Below are 21292 nucleotides of genomic sequence, written 5' to 3'. Positions count from 1 at the left end.
CGTTGTAAAGAGAATGGACCTGGTAATGGATATGTATAAGCCTCCGGCTCTGTAGGTTCCTATTGTTACCGTGTTGGGGGGCGCAGCTGAGGGGAGGGACAGGGTGCCGATGTCTTTTTCTTTAAGCGTGTTAATATTGATTTTAGAAGCTCTGTGTTCCAACAATATAAATGCAAATGCCTGTAATTGGGAGCCGCGTGCAGAATTTCTCAACAGAAAACATGTTCAACTTTTCATGACAATGAAAGGAAAATAAAAAGCTGCTTATTTATTGCTGGTGGTTTGAATCCTGGATTTCCTTTCAAGTTACTTTGCAGTGCTAAATAAAATACCTAATTGCAGTGCTCGCAAAATTCAAATGGGTACATTTGTTCTTCTGGTAGCTTGCGGCTATTTGCAGCCTCTGGACACCCTCAGCATTATTTCAGCACATCCATAACTTCTTGTTGTGCTATAAGGAAAAGCTGTGGGGGACAAAAAAAAAAAGACTTAGAAGCCCCAAATACTGCTGGCACAAATCACTGCCAAAGTTGGAACGTGTACTCAGTGTTGAAGGTGGAAATGGGTGAGGATCTCAATGTAATGCTTATGGATGATCAGACTGATAAAAGAAAGGAAGTGTCAGTGAACCTCTCCTTTTAATTCCCTTGTGCCGCTCTCCTCCACCTTTTCCACCTGGGAAGAAGCAGTGAAGGTCCTTGATGGTGGAGATGGAGCTGAGCATGTTGAGCTCACCGGGCTGCTGTGAAACGTGAGAGTGCCCGGCTGCCTGCCTTCATCACGGTCTGTTGGGGGGTTGTGTGTGTGTGTGTGTAAGTGCTCACCATTTCATAATAATTACTAATGAAATTCTAGATCTGTAATAACATTTTGGATATCTAAAACAAACCATATGCTTGTAAAAAAAAAAAGGGGGAGAGGAAAAAAAAGTGGAAACAGATCAACTTTAAGCCATAAATTCCTGGTAATAGAGGCCTCTTTTTTTTTTTTTCTTTTCCCCCCTTTCTGTTTATGTTTGATAGATATTTTTGTTTCTGCAGGAATGTCAACTCTTAATTTCATGATGTATCATGGGCTTAAGAAAATTGAATTTAATAAAGGCAAAAGATGAATGGCACCTTTAAAGGTCCCAACACTTGTCTTTATTAGCAGGACAAACTGCAGGGTCTCCAAACACTGCTTCTCTCCAAATGAAAGTTTAAATGAAAAGTACAGCAGTGTCACAGGTTAAATTTCATTGCAGGACTGGCTAACGTCGTTAGTGAGGAGTGGGGCTGATTTCATGGGGCTGGTATCTGTTGCCTTAGATACCAGTGGAGCAAACACTGCCAGAGACTGGAAAAATCTCCGCTATAGGAAGCGTGCAGATAAACAGCCTTTTGGGAAAGATCCTTTACCACTGGCTTCAAAAACTGACCAAATAAGCCCGAAAGAGCGGCTGCGCTTTCTCCCAAGATGCTCAAGTCCCTCCTGGGGTTCCACCCCCGCTCCTGGCCGCACGCTTCCCACAGACCTGCAGTAATTCTGGATGTTGTTAAATTTTCCACATTTTTTTAGTACAGCTTTTTATTTCTTCTGTCTGTCTTAATCCGACCCTCCTGGAAGTGCTTTTTGCCTTTGGTTCTGGAAGGCAAGCGACGCCTTTGTGTATCAGATCAGCGGCAGGGCTGTCTTTCAGTCTCGCTTTGCATCCAGCCACTTGATGGCCCCTGAGGATGTTTCTGGTCCCTTAGGACCGATCTCGGCACTGCAACGCAGCCCTGCTGTGAAATCCAGCTGGTGCGTGTCCCTCTCCAGGAGGGGGGAACGCTCGTCTTACCCTGCCGTGGGCTTGCCCGCTTCCGTGGTCACCCCCTGGGTGGGATGCAGTCCTAAGGGGCAACGAGCCGCCCCAGCCAGGTTTGAAGGATGGGGCGGTGTTATCCTGGGCTTAAGCTTGGCTCTTTTATGACGTCCTGTCCATTGGCTTCAAACTCTGCGGTCTGTTTTCCTTCCGAACAGAAATTTGCTGCTTTCAGAGCCTATCTGTGGTAGCTCTTTTGAAAGGAGGATCAACCGTGTCCAGTGTTTCTTACTCAGATTGAGTTTCTCGTGTTTCCACGGGTCCTCCTGGGTGGCTGAAGCTGGTGAGTTTGGCTGTACCACAACAGGCAATCTGGGCAATGCTCAGGTGTTTTGCCTCTGTGTCTTCCTCCCCTTCCAGCCCACGGGTTGAGGTTTGTCTCTTCCGTGGGGAAACTTGGTGACTCCCGGTGGGATGGTACGGCCATGGGGAAGGATGTGCCCAACCCTCTGCTCTGCCTTAGCCGGCACAGCACACGCAGAGTGTGGCACAGTCGACTGTGGGGATATGGTTAAGACCTGCATCCTCTGCAGCTTGACTGCTCGGTGTCTACACCTGGGCACTTCAGCGCTGTTAACACTTTATTTTAATTTTTTTTTTTTCCTAACTTTCCATCTCAGCGGCACGTGCTCCCCACGTGCCCTGGTCTGGGCTGCGTGCCTGCTGCTCCAGGGCGCTGTTCTGCTGTGGCCACAGGCTCTGTCTACTGTGGAAATTGGGTGTTTCTCCTGTCTATTTAAGAATTTGTTCTTTCCATTTACCCACCCAGCTACTTGCTCTCCCTCTGCCTGCCGGGGTGGTGATGTCATCAGCTCATATGTATGACCTCACGATAATTTCCGCCTGCAGGTCATGAGGGTTGCAGCCAGGGTCCAAAAACTGTGTTAGTTCCTCTGCAGCGGCTGCATTTTCCACATGCTAATTTTACTCACAGGAGTTGGATTTTTTTTTTTTATTTTTTTATTATTTCTTATTTGTCTCTTCCAGATGTTTTCAGGCAGTTTTTTTTTGTTGTTAAACTAATTCCATTCATGTTTTAAAAATTTATGAAAGCGCTAATAAAAATGTCAAAGTGGTAAAAATGTTAGCTTTTGCTCTGCTTTGATTAAATTTTGCAAACTGTTTTTGAATATTAAAAAGCAATATTTTTTTTATTCTCTCTCCCTCTCTCTGTTTCTCTCCAGAAGTGATTTGAGAGGCTTGTTGCATGGATATCACTCAGCAGGCTCATTTGCACTCGAGAACCTTGGTGCCATGCATCTCTATTAAATAACATAGACAAATTATTCTTTAAAGACACCAAACAAATTGTCACTTCTCCTCTTACATTAAACTGGAAGGAGAAAAGGGAGTGGAGAAGGAGGGGGGTGAACACAAAGGATTTTATCGCTTTTATTCAGTGGTTGGCTTTTTTAATTTCATATATATTTTTTAATAATTGAGAAATCCATCGCAACTGGATTTGTTTAAACTTTTTATTAACAGGTCCATGTAAATTTTTGATTGCTGATTATTCAAATAACTGAACATTCTTCCGATGAAGGAATGTTTTTATTTCCCTATCAGCATAAATTGGCTACAAAGAGCAAAATGAAGCAGGGCTTGCTACTGTGCTCTATCCCATAGGGATGGAGCCGGGGGGAGGGTGCTTCCAGCTCCTCTCCTTACTCTGCTGGAGGACAGCAGTGCTCCTCAGCCTCTCCTGGGAAGGAGGTGCCTCATGCAGTAGCTCCTGTTGTCTGTCCTCCATAAGGATGGCAAGGTGGAGAGGATGGGACTGGTTTTGGGGAGGGCGCAGCCCCTGGGAGGTCCTTGCTAAACAGATGTGAGCCCATTGCAAGTATACCTCCGTGTTCCCTGGGTGGTGCGTGCGAGTGGTGCTAGACCATCTTCCTTAGGTTCAGCTCAGGCAATGATGTGTGCAGTTGCAGCGCTGAGCACAGAGACCTCCTTGCTGCCCATCCCAGCTGCGATGAGCATTGGCAGCGTCCTCATCTGTGCTCACGGCGTTGGATGTACTTTGTGCTTCGGCACCACTTTCCACTTGTATTGCAGAGCTTTGTATTGGGCTTGGTTTTCTTTGGGACTGTCAGGCCCCTCTTTTTACAGCCAGCTTGCTACGTGGGATCGTTTCCAGCTTCATTTCTGTTTGTTTTAAATGAACAGCTGCTTTTCTTTTTGCCCTCTTCAGGAAATCATCGAATTCCCTATCCTGAAGCTGAATGGCAGGACGATGGAGATCGAATCCACCTTTCACATGTATGTTCAGCCTGTGGTGCATCCCCAGCTTACGCCCTTCTGTACAGAGGTAAAGTGCAAAGGTTCCCTGGTGCTCCAAGAGTCTCCCTGGGAAGCAGGTTTCCATTGCACCAGGGGTTGGGATTGCAGCTTCACAGTGCGGCTGCAAGGCAGCGTGTCATGCCAGCCTCGAGTTAAGGACAAGGGGAATCATTTTTTTGTCATTGCAGTAGCATGTAAATACCTCAGTTCGGATTCATAAGTAACTCTAGCTATCATCTGCTAACTAAGATAGTTGTATTTACGACTAACTAACGTCTCACTTGGTGACCACAAAATAAAAAGCACTCATGTTAGCTGATGCTCAAAATCCTGTAGCCTCTCTGTGAGCTCTTCATGATTTTGCTGTGCTGCTCTTTGGTGGGGAAGGTCAAAGAGAGCATGGTCTGAGGGAATAAAGTGTTGTATGGCTGCATGGTTCAGAGGCTCTAAATGACTCTCCTGTGGGCCTGCCTGTTGGGGTTTGATGAGTCCTTCGGAGTGGTAGGATAACCCATGTCTGTATTTTTAAGACTTTCTTTTTGATGTCGTGCTTGTGGCGTACTTGAAATGATTGCTGGAGAAGTGGCCTCTTGTTACTTGGTTACTCTCATTGCTGAGGACAGCTGCTCTTGAGCTGCGGCCACCTTTCCCCGGATACAGACAAGAGGATGAAGGTGGTAAATGCAATCCCTGAGGGTTCAAAGGAATAGGGGGGCAGGGGTTGTTTTTTTGGTTTTTGGTTTTGTTTTTTTTTCATTCAACACAAAAAGTTAACTGTTTCTGCAAGTACGTTCTTCCTCCCTGTTGTAACCATCAAAGCAAAGTTTAAGTTCCTTTTGCTTTGGGCTTTTTTTCCTGTCACTCCACTGGTTCCATGTTGTCCAGCTCAGCGACTACAGTACTGACTGTGGGAACCAGGGTATCCAAGCTCTTCGTTCTGTCCCTGTCTCATCTGGCATCATCGACACCGTGGCATGTTTTCCCCGACCTCCATGGCTGCAGGTTTAAGCCCTTGAAGTGCTTGTCCCGCCTGTACTAACTTGATGGAAAAATGACTCCTCTGTGTTAGGTGAAGTCCCCTCCAGGACCAACCAGCGCCTTCCATATTTCCACATTGTAAAAACAAATACTTTTTTTTATTCTCTTGTAACTAAAAACCATCTGAAGGTATTTTATTTAAACTTAAAAAAAAAAAAAAAAAAGAAAAAAAGACTAAGCACAGAAAACATTATTCCCAGGAGAGGGGCTTTTAGAAAGCTATAAATGTGTGAAAACAGAGGGTTATAATGGAAACGATTTTGCAACCTTAATGCTAGAAGCCTGGACAACTACTTTGGCTGTCCTTATCCCCATGAGACTTGCTGGACATATGCTTGTACGAATGTGATAAATCTCACAGCTTGCACCAGATCTTTGCTAAAGCAACGTCATCTTCCAGAGTAGAGCCCAAATTGTCAGTTTTGCATGTCATCTAAATTCTAGAGAGAAGTCGTCTCACTCATTAACTCCCACCAAAATTCCTTTTTCTGGAAATTCCTCTGTTGCGTCCTTCCCCCCGCTGCTAAAGGTTGCAGCTCTGTTCTTGCACAAGAGTCTACGTGTCTTGCTTGGTGTGACTGTCTGAGCTGAATGGAGCCTCCAGCCTGCTGCAGCCTGAGGACTTTAGAGGTTCTCTGGATGCCAAGCTTGTGACTGGGACATTCAACCCAGAATGGACTGAATGGGACCAGTGGTGCTGGTTTCTCCATCTTCTCTTGCTCACAGGAGCCTGGAGCAGCTGTTGCTGTCTCTGCAGGTTTGTCTCCCCTGCATGGAGCCCTTGAGCAAGTGAAGCTGTGTGTGTGTGCTGCCTGTGCGTTTGCAGGAGTCCCCAGGATGGGCATGAGTGTCCCAGCTGCGGTGTTGTGCTGCAGGCTCTGCTGCTGACCTCGGTCTGGTGTCTTGTGTCCTGAGTTGGGAGCTGGTTTTAACCCTAGCCTGGAAGCCACCAGCTCCTGGGCAACCCCCCACTGCGCCTGTGCTGCTCGGTTCACAGCATGGCCCCTGTCCCTCCTGGCTTGGCGGTCCCCCTGCCTGTTGCAGGGGCTGCCATGAGGTCCAGGGAGTGGGATTGTGCTGGAGGGGTAACTGGGCTTGTCCCTGGGCCCCGTATCTGGGTCTGACTTTGAAACCCTGCCTTAAGAGCCACAGGTGAGCTGGTCGTACTGAGGACCTTACTAAACAATTGCAAAAATGTCCTTTCATATTTGCAGCCACTCCATATTTGGAGTCTGTAGTGGCTACGTGGAGACCTGTGGGGTCAGTGGCTCCTGCTAGGCAGGTGCAGGGGTCAGCCCTGTGCTGCAAGTGTAGGTTCCCCTGAGACCCCCGGGGACACAGCTGGGACGTGCTGTGTGTCCAGCTCCTGCAGAGCTGCTGCCCGCACAGCTCCAACGCTTGCCATTGACTTTCAGCTGGTTTATGTTTTCTGAAAAATACCCATTTTGCTAAATGCCAGTAAAGGGCTTTGTCTAGGCACCTCTACTTACAAAGGGTGAGAGTTATTGGCCTCTTTGTCTACAAAGAAAGACCAGGCCTGATTATCAGATTGTACACGAGAGACAAGTGCTTAGGTAATCAGCAAACTGTCTTGGAGTAGAAATACGATGGTTTCCCAGATAAACTGTAGGAAAAGCAGTGGTGTTGACATTACACGGGAGCCTGTCTGCTGTGCTGCTGCTTTTCCCTCTCCCCTCCACTTGCTGCCTTTGCCAGGAAGCAATAGGACTGCTTGGTATAGACCGTGTGGGAGGATTACTGGGGTTGCTCGATGTTACTCCTTGGGTCTGGAGTACCTCTCACATCCCTCTTCTTCAAGAAGGAAGACAGCACAGCATGGGAAGGGTGCCTGCAAGGGTGGAGAGCTTGTGGTCAACCTCAAGGCATCCGTTTGCATAGCTTTTGGTGTGTCTGTGCTCTCCCCTGGCTACAGGAGGTTCTTCTGACTCCCCACACCAACGGCCAGAAGCATGTCTTCCAGTGCTGGCTCACTCTGTAGCCCTCCTCTGGTCCCCTTTCTCTTGACCTGCTTCTGTAAAACAACAGGTTACAAGGCTTGGTGATGATGAGGGGTGTGCTGAACGTTTTAGACAGAGAAGGTGGAAAGTGCTTGCAAGTAGTTAAAAGCTGTTGTTAGGTTCATAAAGCTCATCATGCCCTTTTGGAAGATGCAAGTGGTTTGTCTGATGCCCAAGACAGTTCGTGCCAGGAGCTTAAGTGAAAGGTTTCCTCTACACAAAAGGTGCTTGTACAGGTTTTTTCATGGTACTTTGCTCTCTTTTTATGATTAATTTTTATTGATTTTTTTTTTTCCTGAAGGAACAGACAATAAAAGTACAAAAAAATAAATGTCTTATAGCTTGTTTATGTTCCCAAGTACCATGTGCTTCTTGGGATCGCCAGTGAAACTTTACAATTGTGCAGTTTTATGTCTTTATACTTTATCAAAGCTGCAAGACCAGATAATGCTGCAGAGACCCAATGCACTAGGTTGGGTGTTACAGATGGACATAACTGATAAGAAAGGACCAGAAAGGGTGAGAGAGTAGAAATCTGGTCCCTTTTGAGCGCTCTCTGACCTGTATTGAAATGTACCCACAGAGCAGGTATATCCCTTTGTATTTGTGAGTGCGATTTCTGCAGCATGAATCTTGTGGCCTTGTGTGCTTGGCGATGTGTTCTTGTGTGGATAAGTTGGTACTTTTCTTGGCCTGGCAAGGAAGGAGGGAAGGAGTCTTGGGCAAGATCAAGCAGTGACTCTTCGGTGGGACCTCTGTGTTCACCTTCCTGTTCCTCCCTCCTCCTGATGGGAAATGTCTGGATGCGGCCATTTCACCCTGTCCTCCCATGGCCATCAGGGGTGCGGCACTGAAGAGATGCAGTCCTGAAGGTGCCTGGAGCGGTAGAAGCCATTTACATCAGTGCCGGCCGTGATACTGAAAGGTTGCCTGTCATGCTTAGTACAGGAAAGACACGGACCTGTTGGAGCGGTCCAGAGGAGGGCCACAAAAATGATCAGAGGGATGGAGCACCTCTCCTGTGAAGAAAGGCTGAGAGTTGGGGTTGTTCAGCCTGGAGAAGAGAAGGCTCCAGGGAGACCTTACTGCAGCGTTTCAGTACTTAAAGGGGGCTTATAAGAAATATAGGGACAGACTTTATAGTAGGGCCTGTTGTGACAGGACAAGGGATAATGGTTTTAAACTGAAAGAGGGTAGATTCAGACTAAATATAAGGAAGAAATTTTTTATGATGAACGTAGTGAAACACTGGAACAGGTTGCCCGCAGAGGTGGTAGATACCCCATCCCTGGGAACATTCAGGGTCAGGTTGGACAGAGCTCTGAGCAACTTGATCTAGTCGAAGATGTCCTTGCTCATTGCAGGGGGGGTTGGACTGGATGACCTTTAAAGATCCCTTCCAACCCAAGCTATTCTATAATCCTTTCCCAAAAGCTCATCTTCAGACACTTCCAGAGGTTTGATCTGAGCTGCCCTCTGAGAGATAGAGCCAGCACTTTGCAGTAGGTGAGCTGTCCACCTCTGCCAGGCAAATGCATGGAGAGAAAGATGGCAAGAAAAGCAAAAAAACAAGCCAGTGAGCTTTAAAAACTGCTCTAAAAAGCCATGCGTTGATCTCTCAAATCTGTTTGTCTCTCAGAGCATGGGAAGTCTGTAGGTAGCAGCTGTTACCCAACTAAAATACAGATTAATATAAAAACAGTTTCTGGAATATAAAAGAGTGTTTGTGTCCCTCCACTTCCTTAAAATTCCACCTCATAATGCCTTGATGAACTTGAGAAACCCACCTAGAGGAACTCTGCATTCTTAAAATTAAAATACTTCCCCTAAAAGGTATATATTACCATTCCATGGAAGTCACTATGAGAAAATAATCTTTCTACTTACAGCTTATTCAGTGAGTCAGGTATTTGGTATTCATTAAATGTAATTACAGTTTAATTGGAGTTTAATCTCTTTTTTTTTTTTTTTTTTTCCTTCCTCTGAGTTCGGTGCTGTAAGCCAGCAGCCAAAGAAACAGAGAGGTAGAAACCATTGAGCTTCTTTCAGTTGCCACACATTTAACAAAGCAGAGCCCTGTGGTTTGTGAGAGGGCTTATGTTTTACAAGTAGGCTGAGCTGGTCTGTGTGGAAGAGTTACTCCTGGGTGGTGGGGGGGCTGTCAGCACATCTTGACTGGACGCTGTGGCTTCTGGAGGCTTGGATGCGTGTGCAGGCAGCAGGGCATGCTCCTAGGCTGTGTTTGACCTTTGTTTTATGAAAACGTGCGAGATGTGTAGCTTCAGGAAAGTGCCACATGAAGTGAAATCCTGTAGTGTGCACTTGTTTTAATAATGATTTTTTTAATTACTTGGGTGCATTGATGGCAAGCTACTGACCTCCGATATTCAATATGTTAAAAGACAGTTTTGTCAGTTGGAAGACAGACAGAAAAATTATCTATTTTCCATGTGCCTCAAGCTATCCTGGGCAGACACAGGCAGAAGCCCATGAGACTGCATCTTTTTATGCGTGTGTCTAGCTTTAAACAGCCAAGCAGTCCGGGTACAGTCAGTAGGACTATCTGTTGGCAGGACCTGCTCCTAAGGAACCTCCTGAAAAACAGAGTAGACCAGGGTGCTGGAAGAAAGCGGTTTTCTTCAGATTTCGTTCAGTTGTTTTAAATACAATTTTGAAATGCAGAGAGGTGCTGTGATGGACTATGGGAAAGCGTGCATGCTGGCTGCCCAGCGCAGAGGAGGTTGACTGTGTCCACTCTGGGTCTCACTTACCAATAGTGGTCTGTTCTGTTAACCTAACACCGTGCAACTTTGGTGTCACCGCAATAGCAGGGGGATGACCAGAGACCCCGGTAGTTACTGCTGCCTGTGTAAGTCAAGGCAACATCAAAACTGGTAAAATGCATTTTGAAAAAGGGCAGCATTTTGGGCATCGTGCCAGTACACGAAGTAGAGGGCACCACTGCTCCCCAGGTAGATGCTGCCCTGCTGAGAGTTTGCTGTCTTGTGGTGTGGGTAGGAGCCCACCTACATTTCTGTTTGGGATGAAGCTGTGCCCTTGCCCGTGGCTGGGGAGCTGCCAGGGTCACTCTGCTGTGGATGGCTTCTCAGCAATGTCCATGTGGGTCATAGGAGCATGTTTTGGTTGCAGCGAGATGGACAGGAGAGGAGACCTCTCTAATGATCTTTTGAGTGCTGCTCTGATGCCTGCTTTCTGTTTGTCTCTCGTTTCAGCTGACTGGGATTATTCAAGGCATGGTGGATGGGCAGCCAAGCCTCCAGCAAGTGCTTGAGGTAAGCAGAGTAACCTTTAGTTCCCGAACTCTGACCTCTGGTCCTGTCGTCCCCTCTTCATCTCTTTCCCTGCACCCTCCCCTTGCTGAGAATCGAACCGCGTAATTTGACTATGATTACAGCTTCATTAGAATAACATTTGCTGTCACATTGGTGACATGCTGCTGAGAGTATTGAACCATTGATCTGTCATCTCCAGCTGTTCATGTCAAGGGTGCTGACAAGATATCCAAACTCCTGCCAGTAGATAGGAGAAGAGGCGATTCTTGCTTGAGCCAGTTTTAAAGCACCAAGACATTGCTTGAGACCACCGCTCCGGGAGCTTCTGCCTTCATTTTCTTTCCCCTCCCTTAGCACTTTATTAAATTAATTTTTTCTACCTATTTAAATGCTCAATAATACATGTAGTATAGAAAGAAAATGCCTCTAAATCTAATCTGGAGGATGTGCGAATGCAGATATGGCCCTAATAATGCCATCTGCTTAATGTTGAATTCCTACAGCATTTAGGGCTTAATTAGCTTGGAAGTATTTCTCCATCAATAGCTTTTGTTGGTAGTCAAATAGTGAAGGAAACCTCCTCAAGCAGAGCCCGCTTGGGCTGCAGGTTGGTGTTCGATGCATTGTTTCTGTCAGGATTTCCACTGCTGTGTTACCTAATTGTTCCTAATCAGAATAATTGCAACAATTGCTTATCTGAGGAAATCAAATTAAAGGCTTTAAAATCCTCCATGGAGACAGCACTTCATGGGGCTCCCATCAGGGAGTGTAGAAAGGTTACTGCTGCTATCCCTCGCTCCGGGGAGCCTCGTGCAGGGCAAGCTGGAAGATCCTGGCAGCCCAAGGGAGGCAGAAGTGTGGCTGAGAGGCTGGATGCTGCTTTGAGGGCAGCTTTACTCCAGAGGGCTGTTGTACAATAACTTGCAGAAAGAAGAGCCGTCCTCTGCCAGAAAAGCTGCGGCAGTGACACGAGGCTGAAGACAGTGCTCTGTGAAGGTGACGTCTTGCATCCATGCAAACCCAACTCTCCCCAGTGCTCTCCAGAGAGCACGTAGCAGCGGTGCATGTCCGTAAGCATACGAATGCCTGTGCCTGCTTCCCCAGGAGGGAGAGCCCTCTTTGCCTGGATGGGTGAATGTACATCGCTGCTGGACTATTATAGAAAATGGTTCATTCTGTTTCTATGGGAGCTTCCTATGAGTGTGGAAACATTTCTGTAGATTTTTTTTTTTTTTTTTTTTTATGACTGAAAAGGTGTTCGTACAGCCACACGTTTCTAGGTTAAAATGAGATTCAGGTCAGGCAGCTTCTGGGGCGTGCTAGTTTATTCAGGAGCAGAAGGTGTCGAGCAAGGGAAAAGAGGAGGGATTTCTCTTGCTGAAGCACTGGAACTGCTGCTAGTGAGGCTGCATAATAGCAGCGGATTGCCTGTCACCTGTCACTGGAAGATTTTGGGCATGACATTTGCTAGTTCTAGCTGGAGTAAGTGTCTATGCAGCGGTTTTAGTCTAGGTTAATCCCTGAGGTGGACGTGCATCCTCCAGATTAACATGGCCCGTTCTGAAGTGGATCCAGAACATCTGTCCCTATGGGAAGTTGATCAGGAATAGTGGATTCACTTTAAATCCACACTGTACCCTGCACAAGCACTACCTCAGAACTGTAAGGAGGAAAGAGAGACCCAGCCTGGAGAGGAAGGGGACGCATAGCTTTGTTTCTTACTGCCGCACAGTGCCTGTGTGTGCCCAGCCTTTCCATTTCTCCCCCTCTCCCATATCCCCTTGGAGGCGTATGAATTGGAGCATGTGAGAAATGCTGTAGGTTAGGGGTAGCATCCCAGGACGCCCATGTTTTCTCACTGGAGGGGACACAAGTTATGCTCACTATAAGCCCATTTGGTACAGGGAGAGGAAAAGTGGAGGAGGAATGCCAGGTAACAGTGCAGTTGTATCGTCCCGTTAACGCTGCACAACTTCCATCCCTCCACAAGCAGAGCTGCTGCGGTGTCTGATAAGATCGTCTCTGCTCTGGTTGCCTGATGTCTCCTATCAGAAATCTTCAAAGGTCCAAACGTGCTGTTGTTGAGATGGCAAGCAAAGAGAGAAGAGAGAGAGGGAGAGGGTGGATAAGATCACAATTTTCTTCTCTCTTGATTGCAAGCAGCTTATCTGAGTTTAACTGTTGTGGCTCGGCCTGTCTCTGCAAAACTCATCCCCTTTTCTTGCCTTCCTTTCAGAGGGTTGACGAGTGGATGGCGAAGGAAGGCCTCTTAGATCCCAGCGTCAAGTCGATTTTTGTGACCTGTGGAGACTGGGATTTGAAAGTGATGTGAGTATGGAAGGGGAGGGAGATTTTTCTGGGCTTCATTGCTCCATGCTTGCCTGTAGTGCATATGTCTTTGTCCTTACAAGCCTCAGACTGTCCCTAGTCTTTGTTTCTTAGGGAAATCGCTGTTTGCCATGCGTAAGTGGGAGTGGAGGCTTGTTTAAGAAGACAGATGGGTGCTGGGCATAGTGGAAGATCACTGTGTAGGATATTCCCTATAGCAAATGAATCCTTTCAGAACCCCAAGAAAGGTTGAAACTGGAGCTTTGTGATGTTTTCCCTTTTATCCAATATACTTTCCAAAGGGATGGATATTTCTGAGCACATACATGGAACTCTTTCTGTACACCCAAATCGAGCAATGGTCCTTACCTGACTTCCATGTGCAAGGCTTTCTCTCTGTCATCCTGGTACAGTAACTGGATGTGAATCACAGAGTAGTCTTTGGAAAGAGAGTACAAGCCAAGTCTGGTATGCTTCATCAGTGTTCTTATCGTTAAGGTCATCTTACAGTCGCCCAACTGAACATCTGGAGAGTACCAGGTGGGGACCTGCACTGGGATCTGCAAGTGTCAGTGTATGTGTGTGTTTTGTTATGAAAATAGCTAGACTACCAACCTAAAAATGTTATTCAAAAAAACCGAGTTAAATGTCTAAGAATTAGATTAGTCTAATCTGTAAGGTATTTGCAGATCAGTGTCATATTCTGCTGAATTCACTTGGATTCCTATAATCTTGCTTCAGCTTTTCATTTCCTCAGAGTGCTGGATAAAGACTCCTGTTGTTATCACACTGGTAAAGCATGGGCTTGACACGTCCAATGCTAAACTGACATCCACAACTCGTTAGTAGTGTTACTTGGTTTTCACTGTGACGTTGATTTCCTCCAGTCGGAAGCCTAAATAAACTGCATACAGCCTGGGAGCAATCAACACCAGTTCTTCCCTGCAGAGTGGTCTTTGTAGAGTGGCAGCTCCTTGCCTCTTCTTGGTATGATTAGTGAGACATGAGATACGAGGACCGAAACAGCAGCACAGGCGCTAGTGGAGATGAGAAATTTGCCGTGCTCTAGACAGGGGTGTGTATGCAAGCTTTTGAGTCAAAATCTGGGTCTCTGCTGGGGCAGTGTCCAGAGCTGATATATATTGCCAGTTCCTGTGTTACTGGTTTAAATTGGAAGTGAGGCTTATTTTTCTTCATATATTATGTTTAAACTTTTATTAGAGACCAGCACAAAGACAGGTGCAGGGATGTGCTAAACTTCTGTTTCTCATCTGTTCTCTTTTCTCAGTTCTTTACTCCTGTATTGCTGTTCTGAGAGTCCAGTTTACCACTTTTGGTGATGGCTGTGAGGAACAGAGTTATCTTTGCTCAAAGCCCATCTTTCCATCACTTTCACAGTGGGATGACAAGGTTCCCAGATAATGACATCCTAACTTGGTGTCTGTATGGAGTGGGCAGCCTTCTGGATGTTGGGGTTTTTTTGCTTCAGAGCTCTACAGTGGGAAAATAGAGGTAAAAATGAGCCCCATTTCTGGTGAGCCGTAGAGGTTGTGGGGTGAGCTCGCTCAGCAGGACATGCAGTTCTGGAGCAGAGATACTCAATTCGCCATTTGCAGTGGTCTCTCGCATGGATTGTGCCTCACTAGTCAGCTGGAAAAGAAGACTCCACTCCTGGCCATGAGGTTGCAGCGAGTGGTTCATTTCTCCCTCTTCCTTTTAAAAATTTTTTTTAAACCATTAACTTCAGAATTCAATCCTGAAGCGTCTCCAGGGCAAAGCAGAAAATACATTTCGTGTTTCCAACCACATGGATAGCGGGAGTCTGGCTGCAGCCGCTTGGTGAGTAGCACATCACGCCACTCCATCGCCGATTGGGTGCCGCAGCATGAAGCGTCACATCTGATTAGCGCCGTGCCAGTGAATGAGGCTTGAGTGAGGACTCCCTGCCAGCTCTGACTTGTCTCATTTCCCATTACTTTTATCCGTCACCACAAATGCCGAGTCTCCCTCCTGAACTAATTAAGTTTGCCTGTGTTTAGACACATTGCCAAATAGGGTTTAGCAAAGCAGAACTGAGCATCTCTTTTTAAAGAGGGAAGGCAGAGAGCTGAAACAAGGCCGCTCAGACAGGGAGATAGAGCCTGAGAGATGTGGAACATCTAGGAGGTATTCCAGGGAATCACCCGGTGCTTCCCTTCAAGACTTGCAGTGTAGCTGGTGCCCTTTGCGACTGTGTCAAGACCACACGTGGGACACAGAAGGCACTGGGGCAGTGGGAGGGGAGGCGGTGCTGCTTGTCCACATTTGGAGGAGTGTGTTGATGGAAGCATTGTGTGGTAGAAACCCCACTGGGTTCCAGAGGAATTCAGGACAATGAGGTGAGTGCGGTGCTTCCTGGCTTGGGCAGTGGCAACTTGGGGCAGGTCCATTCCTAACTCTGCTGCTCCTGCTTGCTTGGTAATGACAGCTGCCTGCAGAGCTGCCTGCGAAGCAAGCTGCAGTCCTCTTACCCAGTGTCTCGTGAGGTTCGGAGTTCCTGTCCTCCGTTGTCCTTAGCTCAGCTCTTGGTGGGAAACCATGCAGCCTTGTTCCTGGCTTCTCCAGCAATGACCTGGGCATTTAATTTGGCTTCTGTCTGCCTGTGCTGTTGAAGAGCTAAGACATGGTATCTTCTGGACAGGGCTGTCTACTGTGAGTGCTTCCAGTGGGTGCCACTGGTAGGTGCCAGGGCACTGGGAGGCACAATGGGGTGAGCAAACTGGATGGGGGGAGTGGCTGGAACAAAGAGGAAGAATCTACAAGCCTGTAAATGGTGGATGTGGGGACAAGGTGGGGAAATAGCCCTGTCGAAGCCAGGAGTTACAATATGTATAACACTCCTAGCTCAAAGAAAAACACCAGAGGAATAGTGATTGTCAAGGTACTGCTCTCTGCTGATGGTGTCTAGCAGTATCTGAGTCTGCAGGATTCAAGATGGAAACTCAGCTGCTAAAGGACCTGGGAAACCTCTGCTTGGCTCGGGGATCCTCAGGGAATGAGGCGCTGTGTGGCTACAGACTTGTTTCTCTTGAACGTTGGAGCTTTCTTGGAAGATCACAGAGCTGTTTGTCTGGCTTCGCTCTGACAGCAGGGGAGCACTAGTCATAAGGAGCTGGGTGTCCAGAAGAGGACACCAAGCATCTGGGAAGGGTTCATGGACGTTCAGCATGAGTCAAGGTCCTCGGCCATGCCACCAAAGGCTTTGTCATGGGTGTGGTGCACCATCAGAAGGAGAGTCCCTGTTGGAGGGATTTGGTCGCTGCTGGAGAGAGCCCATTGTGCGAGAGGGCTCAGAAATGGAGCACTGCTCCTCTACTGGCTGCGCCTGGATCCACCGGCTTTCAGCGCTCGGTGTGTGTGAGCCAGGCTGGAGTCGGGGAGACAGCAGCTCTCCTGCCACCCCTCCCCTTCCCTCTTGTTAAGATGCAATTTCTTTAATGAGGAAAACCTCTTGAGTAGGAACATCACCTTTCTGAAGGCTTGTCCTGACAAGGCAGTTCAAGCCGACAGAGTCGCATATCAACTTCAGCAAATATCAGTCACTCATTACAGAGACTCTTCTCCCCCACCACCCCCCAGCAACACCCCTCGTTCCCAGACAAGGGAATGAATCACACTGCTGCTCTTGAATACATCATGACAAGTCGTGGTTCTAATGAGAGAGGGCCATTCATTCTGGGTGGAAAGTTCCCTGTGTCGACACAGAAATGTTATTAATTAAAGAGAGCTACCTGAAGCAAAAGATGAAAGGAGCACCAGACCTGCCAAGCTAAAATATGAGTGGGGATACAGCCTCGTTAGGCACACGGTCCTAGGGCCTCCAAGTGCTCAGTGGGAGGATTCCTTTAGCCTGTTGCAAGGAGCTATCCTCCAAGTTTAACAGCTCCAGGGATGGATTCAGATACCTGGTGTAGACTGCTTTAGTGCTTGGCCCTCATCCTGCACCTAGGATGGAACTGCCACTATTCATTAAGCAACTTGCATTGATGTGGCATTGGGTGGCGAGGGTAACGTGCCTCTGAAGGGCTGAGGGAGCTGCTGACTGCAGGAGACGGTTTTAGTGGAAAAGAGGGTACTTGGTGTCTGCCAGGGTTGAACCCTTGTAATGTAAGCTCTTTAGTGTGGTTTATCTCCTCTGAAATGTCAAATTGCCTCCCTCCGTGTATGGAACCGGTTTGCCTGCTCTTAAGCACAATGTGAATTAATCTCGGCAACCAAAGAAGCATTTTTACTGTGTGTTCATAGCTACAGAGCTGAGATACAGTGAGGTTAAGTGATATGCCTATGGTTGTGCAGGCAGGCAGAGGCAGAGAAAGGAGCTGAAGCCACATGTGCTGAATCTCAGACCTGCACGTTAATGTCAAGAGCATCAGTTAATCCTTCTCCTTCCAGTTTTGGATCATTCCGCAAATGTGTTGAACATAGGTAAAAATGCATGTAGGCTTTGGTCTGTATAGCTCTGACATGAAGATGCTTGTACTGCACTTACTGTGGCTGATTAGAACATGCTAATTTATGTCTTTACAGGAAACTACTGCTCAGAAGTTTTTTATTTTCTTAAATAAGTGTTAAAAGGCAAGTACTCTCTAATATAGTGATAAAACAGTGAAGTGTCTTGAAATGTTTATAGCCTTTGGTGCTCTTCCTAGGTTGCATATTAGTAAATTCTGAGCAGTAAATTATACCATTGCTTAATTTTATCTTACTGTTTTAATTCTTTCTTTGCAAGTTACGCAGGCTGGGAGGACGCTTGCCTTCTCAGACCAGCTCGGAGTGTGGCAATGGGTTGGTCTTTTCAACCTTCTGTCCTGGAGGCTTGGTTTGAGATCAGCCTTAGGTCATGAATGAAGAAGGATTGATGGTGTTAGCGTCCCTTGTGCATGCCGTTCTTTATCACAAGAGCAGGAGGGGGTTGGTAGCCTCTGCCTGGGGGAGAAATCGCAGACAGCCACTGAAAGGAGTGAGTGGGACCGCTTGGGTAGCTGTGGGGAAAGGCAGGAGAAGGCGTAAGGGTGGGCTGGTTGGGTGGAGGGTGACTTTGCGAGTAACAAGAAAGAGCTGGCAACTGAAAGATAACATAATAATCTGCATTTAAAAACAATAAAACAATTCCTTTCCAACTAAGCAAAGATTAGCTTGTTGTTGCTGCTTTTAGTGGGGGTCATTTTGCTGACCAAGCCTATGGTGTATCTCTTCATGTGGTTACATTGGCTGAAGGAAGAGGGTGGTGTGAACTACAGTGCAGGGATGGGACTGAGTATCCAGGGTCAGGAACCTTTCGAGTCAGCTTTGCTGATGGAGTCGTTCATGTAATTACATCCTAAAGTGCTTTGCCAGAGCTAAGCAAGCAAGCCTTGTGAGCATGCTCTTCTCTAGCACTTACAGGGAGTAGCACTGACCCCATTCACTTCTGCAATCCTGCAGTCCAGCTTTTTGTTTTTAAAGGAAATTATATTACTTATGCAAAATAAATTTTGGATTTTAAGATTCCCCCTCTGTACACTCTTCTTTAAAATGAATGTAGCACACTTGACTTTTGTTACCCTTCTGCAGTGGTTCCCCTGGCTGTCTCCTGTTCTTGCCTTTGTTTGAAAGCCATTGGTTGCCGGAGCTTCTGCAAGTTATGTTGTCCGAGATGTGTGACTGGGAATGCCTTTGGGTTAAGCTTTGGACATGAAATCTTTGCATAGGGATCATCATGCAACGGACTATCACCTTCAGGTCTGCTAGTTGTCTGGCACGTCATAGCAAAGACATTTGTCATAGTCAGGGCTGTAGTGGCCACAGATTTATTGAGCTGTGATGCCTGACACACTCTGGGGAGCACGGACTCTGCTGGCTGGGAATTAGGACCAAAGAAGTTGGAAACAGCATGAAAGACAGTGGAGAAACTTGGAATAAATTTACAGTGTAGGGGGGGAATGAGACAGGCATTGCATCAAGTACTTTATTTCCAGCACTGAACCATTGGGATGGGGTAATGAATGGAGAAGGTGGATTTTCCATCCCTGGGTAACCTAACTCAAGCTGTGTTTGGAAACAGTCACGCTGAACTGAATGCAAGCTGTTGGTCTTAGTGTCATCTGCTCATACAGTGAGGAGCCACAATTCCCTCTGCAGCAGGAATTGCTAAGGTGAATTCTGTGTCCAGTGTTATAATGAATTCAGGCAAAACGGTTTCAAAATCAATGGGTCTATAATGGATATTTGGTAAAAAGCACACCCTGGCCTCTGTATGAGAGAGCCCTCTAATAGCAACTCAGCATCATGGTTATCCTGTGCCCTGGGGAACTGAAAAGCTGGTTGGCTTGGGGACTACAGAGGATAAACCACTGGCGGGCTGTTTGCATCTGAGTTTTGTCGTCTGCGGCATGTGTGAAAAATAAGATTAGCTTCACAAAGTGTGAATTTTCTTTATTACTTCAAAAAGCTTAATTTTTCTAGCATTAGACAGCTGTAGTGTTTCATGCTGGGGCTAAAATGCTAAAATCCCTTTGGATCCCAGCTCTTCTTACTTCCCAGCTGAAGCAAAGCAGTTGTGTGTTGGCACCAGTGCTGCCTTCCCAGTGGCTTGGCTGGGAGTGGTGCTCTCATGGCTTTTCTGCTTAGAGAGCTCTGCTTGAAAAATACTGCCAGCCTGGGAGCAGCGTCTTTTCCCTTTCACTTGCTCTATTCAAGCCTTGTATAAGTCAGTAGCTTTCTTGAAAGCATTTTATTTTGTTTGCATGTTTGTTTCCTGTTGGGAGCCATTTTCCTGGATGGGTTCAGTCCCTTTCTTCCTGAAGCTCCTGGCTGGCAAAGACCTACTGGGCCATCTTGAGGTCATCCCTGGTATTTTCCCTCCAGCATATTCTCGTGTGCCTTGTCCAGCAACTCTCCGTATCCTGAGGAGTGGATGTCTGGGTGTGTGCAGGACTCTCGGGAGGATGCTGGAGCTGCAGACTAACTTTTTTAGCTGAGTCCATTCCACGTTGGAGTCACCTTTTTCTGTGTGTTTGGCCAGGGTGCTGCCCTCAGCCTGGCACCCTGAAGATGGTGTCTTGTGCTCCGAGATTGCTCTGGACCAGGTGTTAGCAATGGTGTGAGGCACGTGGAGGTGGTACAGGAAGAAAGAGCAGAATAGAGGAGTTGGGGAGAAGAAGACTGAGGAAGTAGTGTGATGTGCTGCTGGGGCTGTGTGCGGGAAGCTCATACTGCCCAGGACTTCATCCTGCCTTGGTCCCACCAGCCTTCTCTGCCTCTGTGAGCAGGGCTTTCTCCTCCCATCTGCCCAACACCTACAGTCTGGGACACCTTTCGTTTTCCCTCCATAGGTGCCTCTTGGTCATCCCTAATTTCCCTGCGTCAGTTTTTCCATCTGGGTATTGAGCCAGGTCTCGGTGCTGACCATCGGCCAGCATGCTGGAGGTGCCTGGGCACCGGCTGAGTTCAGCTCGTTGTCCCTGCCTGCAGTCACGTGTGTCCCCTGCAAACCAGGCAGAGGGAGGAGGCTGGTGGGAGGTTGCCAAGACCTCTCCTCCAGCTCGCTATGCTCCCAGCTCTGAAGAGAACTGTTACATTTTATGGACCATTTAGCTTCCCAATGGTGATCCTAATTCTTCACAGCATGTATGTGCCATTTCTTGGTTATTAAAAGGACCCCTGAAAAGGAGCTGCCCTCTGAGTCAGTGTTCTTCCATGCAGTTAATTGCAGGAGGATTTTGCTTAGACCGTGAGGCTTAATATTTCCAAACTGCCCCTGTGCTAAGAGGGTGAATTAATACGTAGGTCTCCCCGTGGCTGCAGGGACTGACCCTTGCACACCGCCAGTAAGCAGGTGGGGGAAGAACACTTCTGCCGGGAGTAATTCAAACTTGGAATTGCTGTGGAGGAAGTCCACTTGCTTTCTGCATAGCGATCAAGGGCGCTTTAAGGGCTGACTGGCCAGGTGTCTCAGTCTTTCATCTCTATATCCTTATATTGTGTGACACTTCAGGTGCCAAAATAGCTTCTGTTCCTTGGGGCCCAAGCAAGCTCCACACTTACTGGGAAAGAAGTGATTACCTTGGACTGACAAGTCAGCCAAAGGATGGATAGCTGTGGCTGCACAGCAGGTGTGAGATGGATGGATGGGTGGGTGGATGGATGGATGGATGGGAGGTGGTTCAAGGGGAGGTTCTTGCCAAGCCACTGCGCTGCGTATGAGAAGACAGAGACGGCAAGCCATTTTCTGTGTATTTCAGGTGTGAGGAAGATGCTGAGGTCCCCTGGCATTGCGAAATGCCAAGTGAAATGTTACTGCCATGCGGAGCACAGCAGCGTGTCAGGATTAATGAGACTGGTGTAGGGAGAGCACACGTGGCCGGTCTGGAGGGTTAATGTGTGTGAGGGGGATAGGCTTAGGCAGGGGTTTGTCATCAGGGTTGCCGTGCTTGGGAAGCGCGGTCTAACGGCAAGACCACATGAAAAGAAAT

The 21292-nt window shown here is 47.3% G+C and overlaps 1 protein-coding gene across 4 annotated transcripts in view; it reads left to right on the top strand.

Annotated features, from left to right (window-relative positions):
* The window catches only part of ERI3 (ERI1 exoribonuclease family member 3), a 136113-nt gene that overhangs the window by 20346 nt on the left and 94475 nt on the right, over positions 1 to 21292 (top strand). For all 4 annotated transcript variants that reach the window (XM_052800424.1, XM_052800425.1, XM_052800422.1 and 1 more), the window contains 3 exons: positions 4035 to 4151; positions 10413 to 10472; positions 12709 to 12800. In XM_052800424.1, coding sequence (XP_052656384.1) covers positions 4035 to 4151; positions 10413 to 10472; positions 12709 to 12800 — 269 coding nt within the window. The remainder of the gene's footprint in view (positions 1 to 4034; positions 4152 to 10412; positions 10473 to 12708; positions 12801 to 21292) is intronic.

The sequence above is a fragment of the Harpia harpyja genome, chromosome 11, assembly GCF_026419915.1.
Source record: "Harpia harpyja isolate bHarHar1 chromosome 11, bHarHar1 primary haplotype, whole genome shotgun sequence".
Classification (NCBI taxonomy): domain Eukaryota; kingdom Metazoa; phylum Chordata; class Aves; order Accipitriformes; family Accipitridae; genus Harpia; species Harpia harpyja.
Note: the sequence above shows the minus strand (reverse complement) of the source record. Positions and strands in the feature narration are given on the sequence as shown.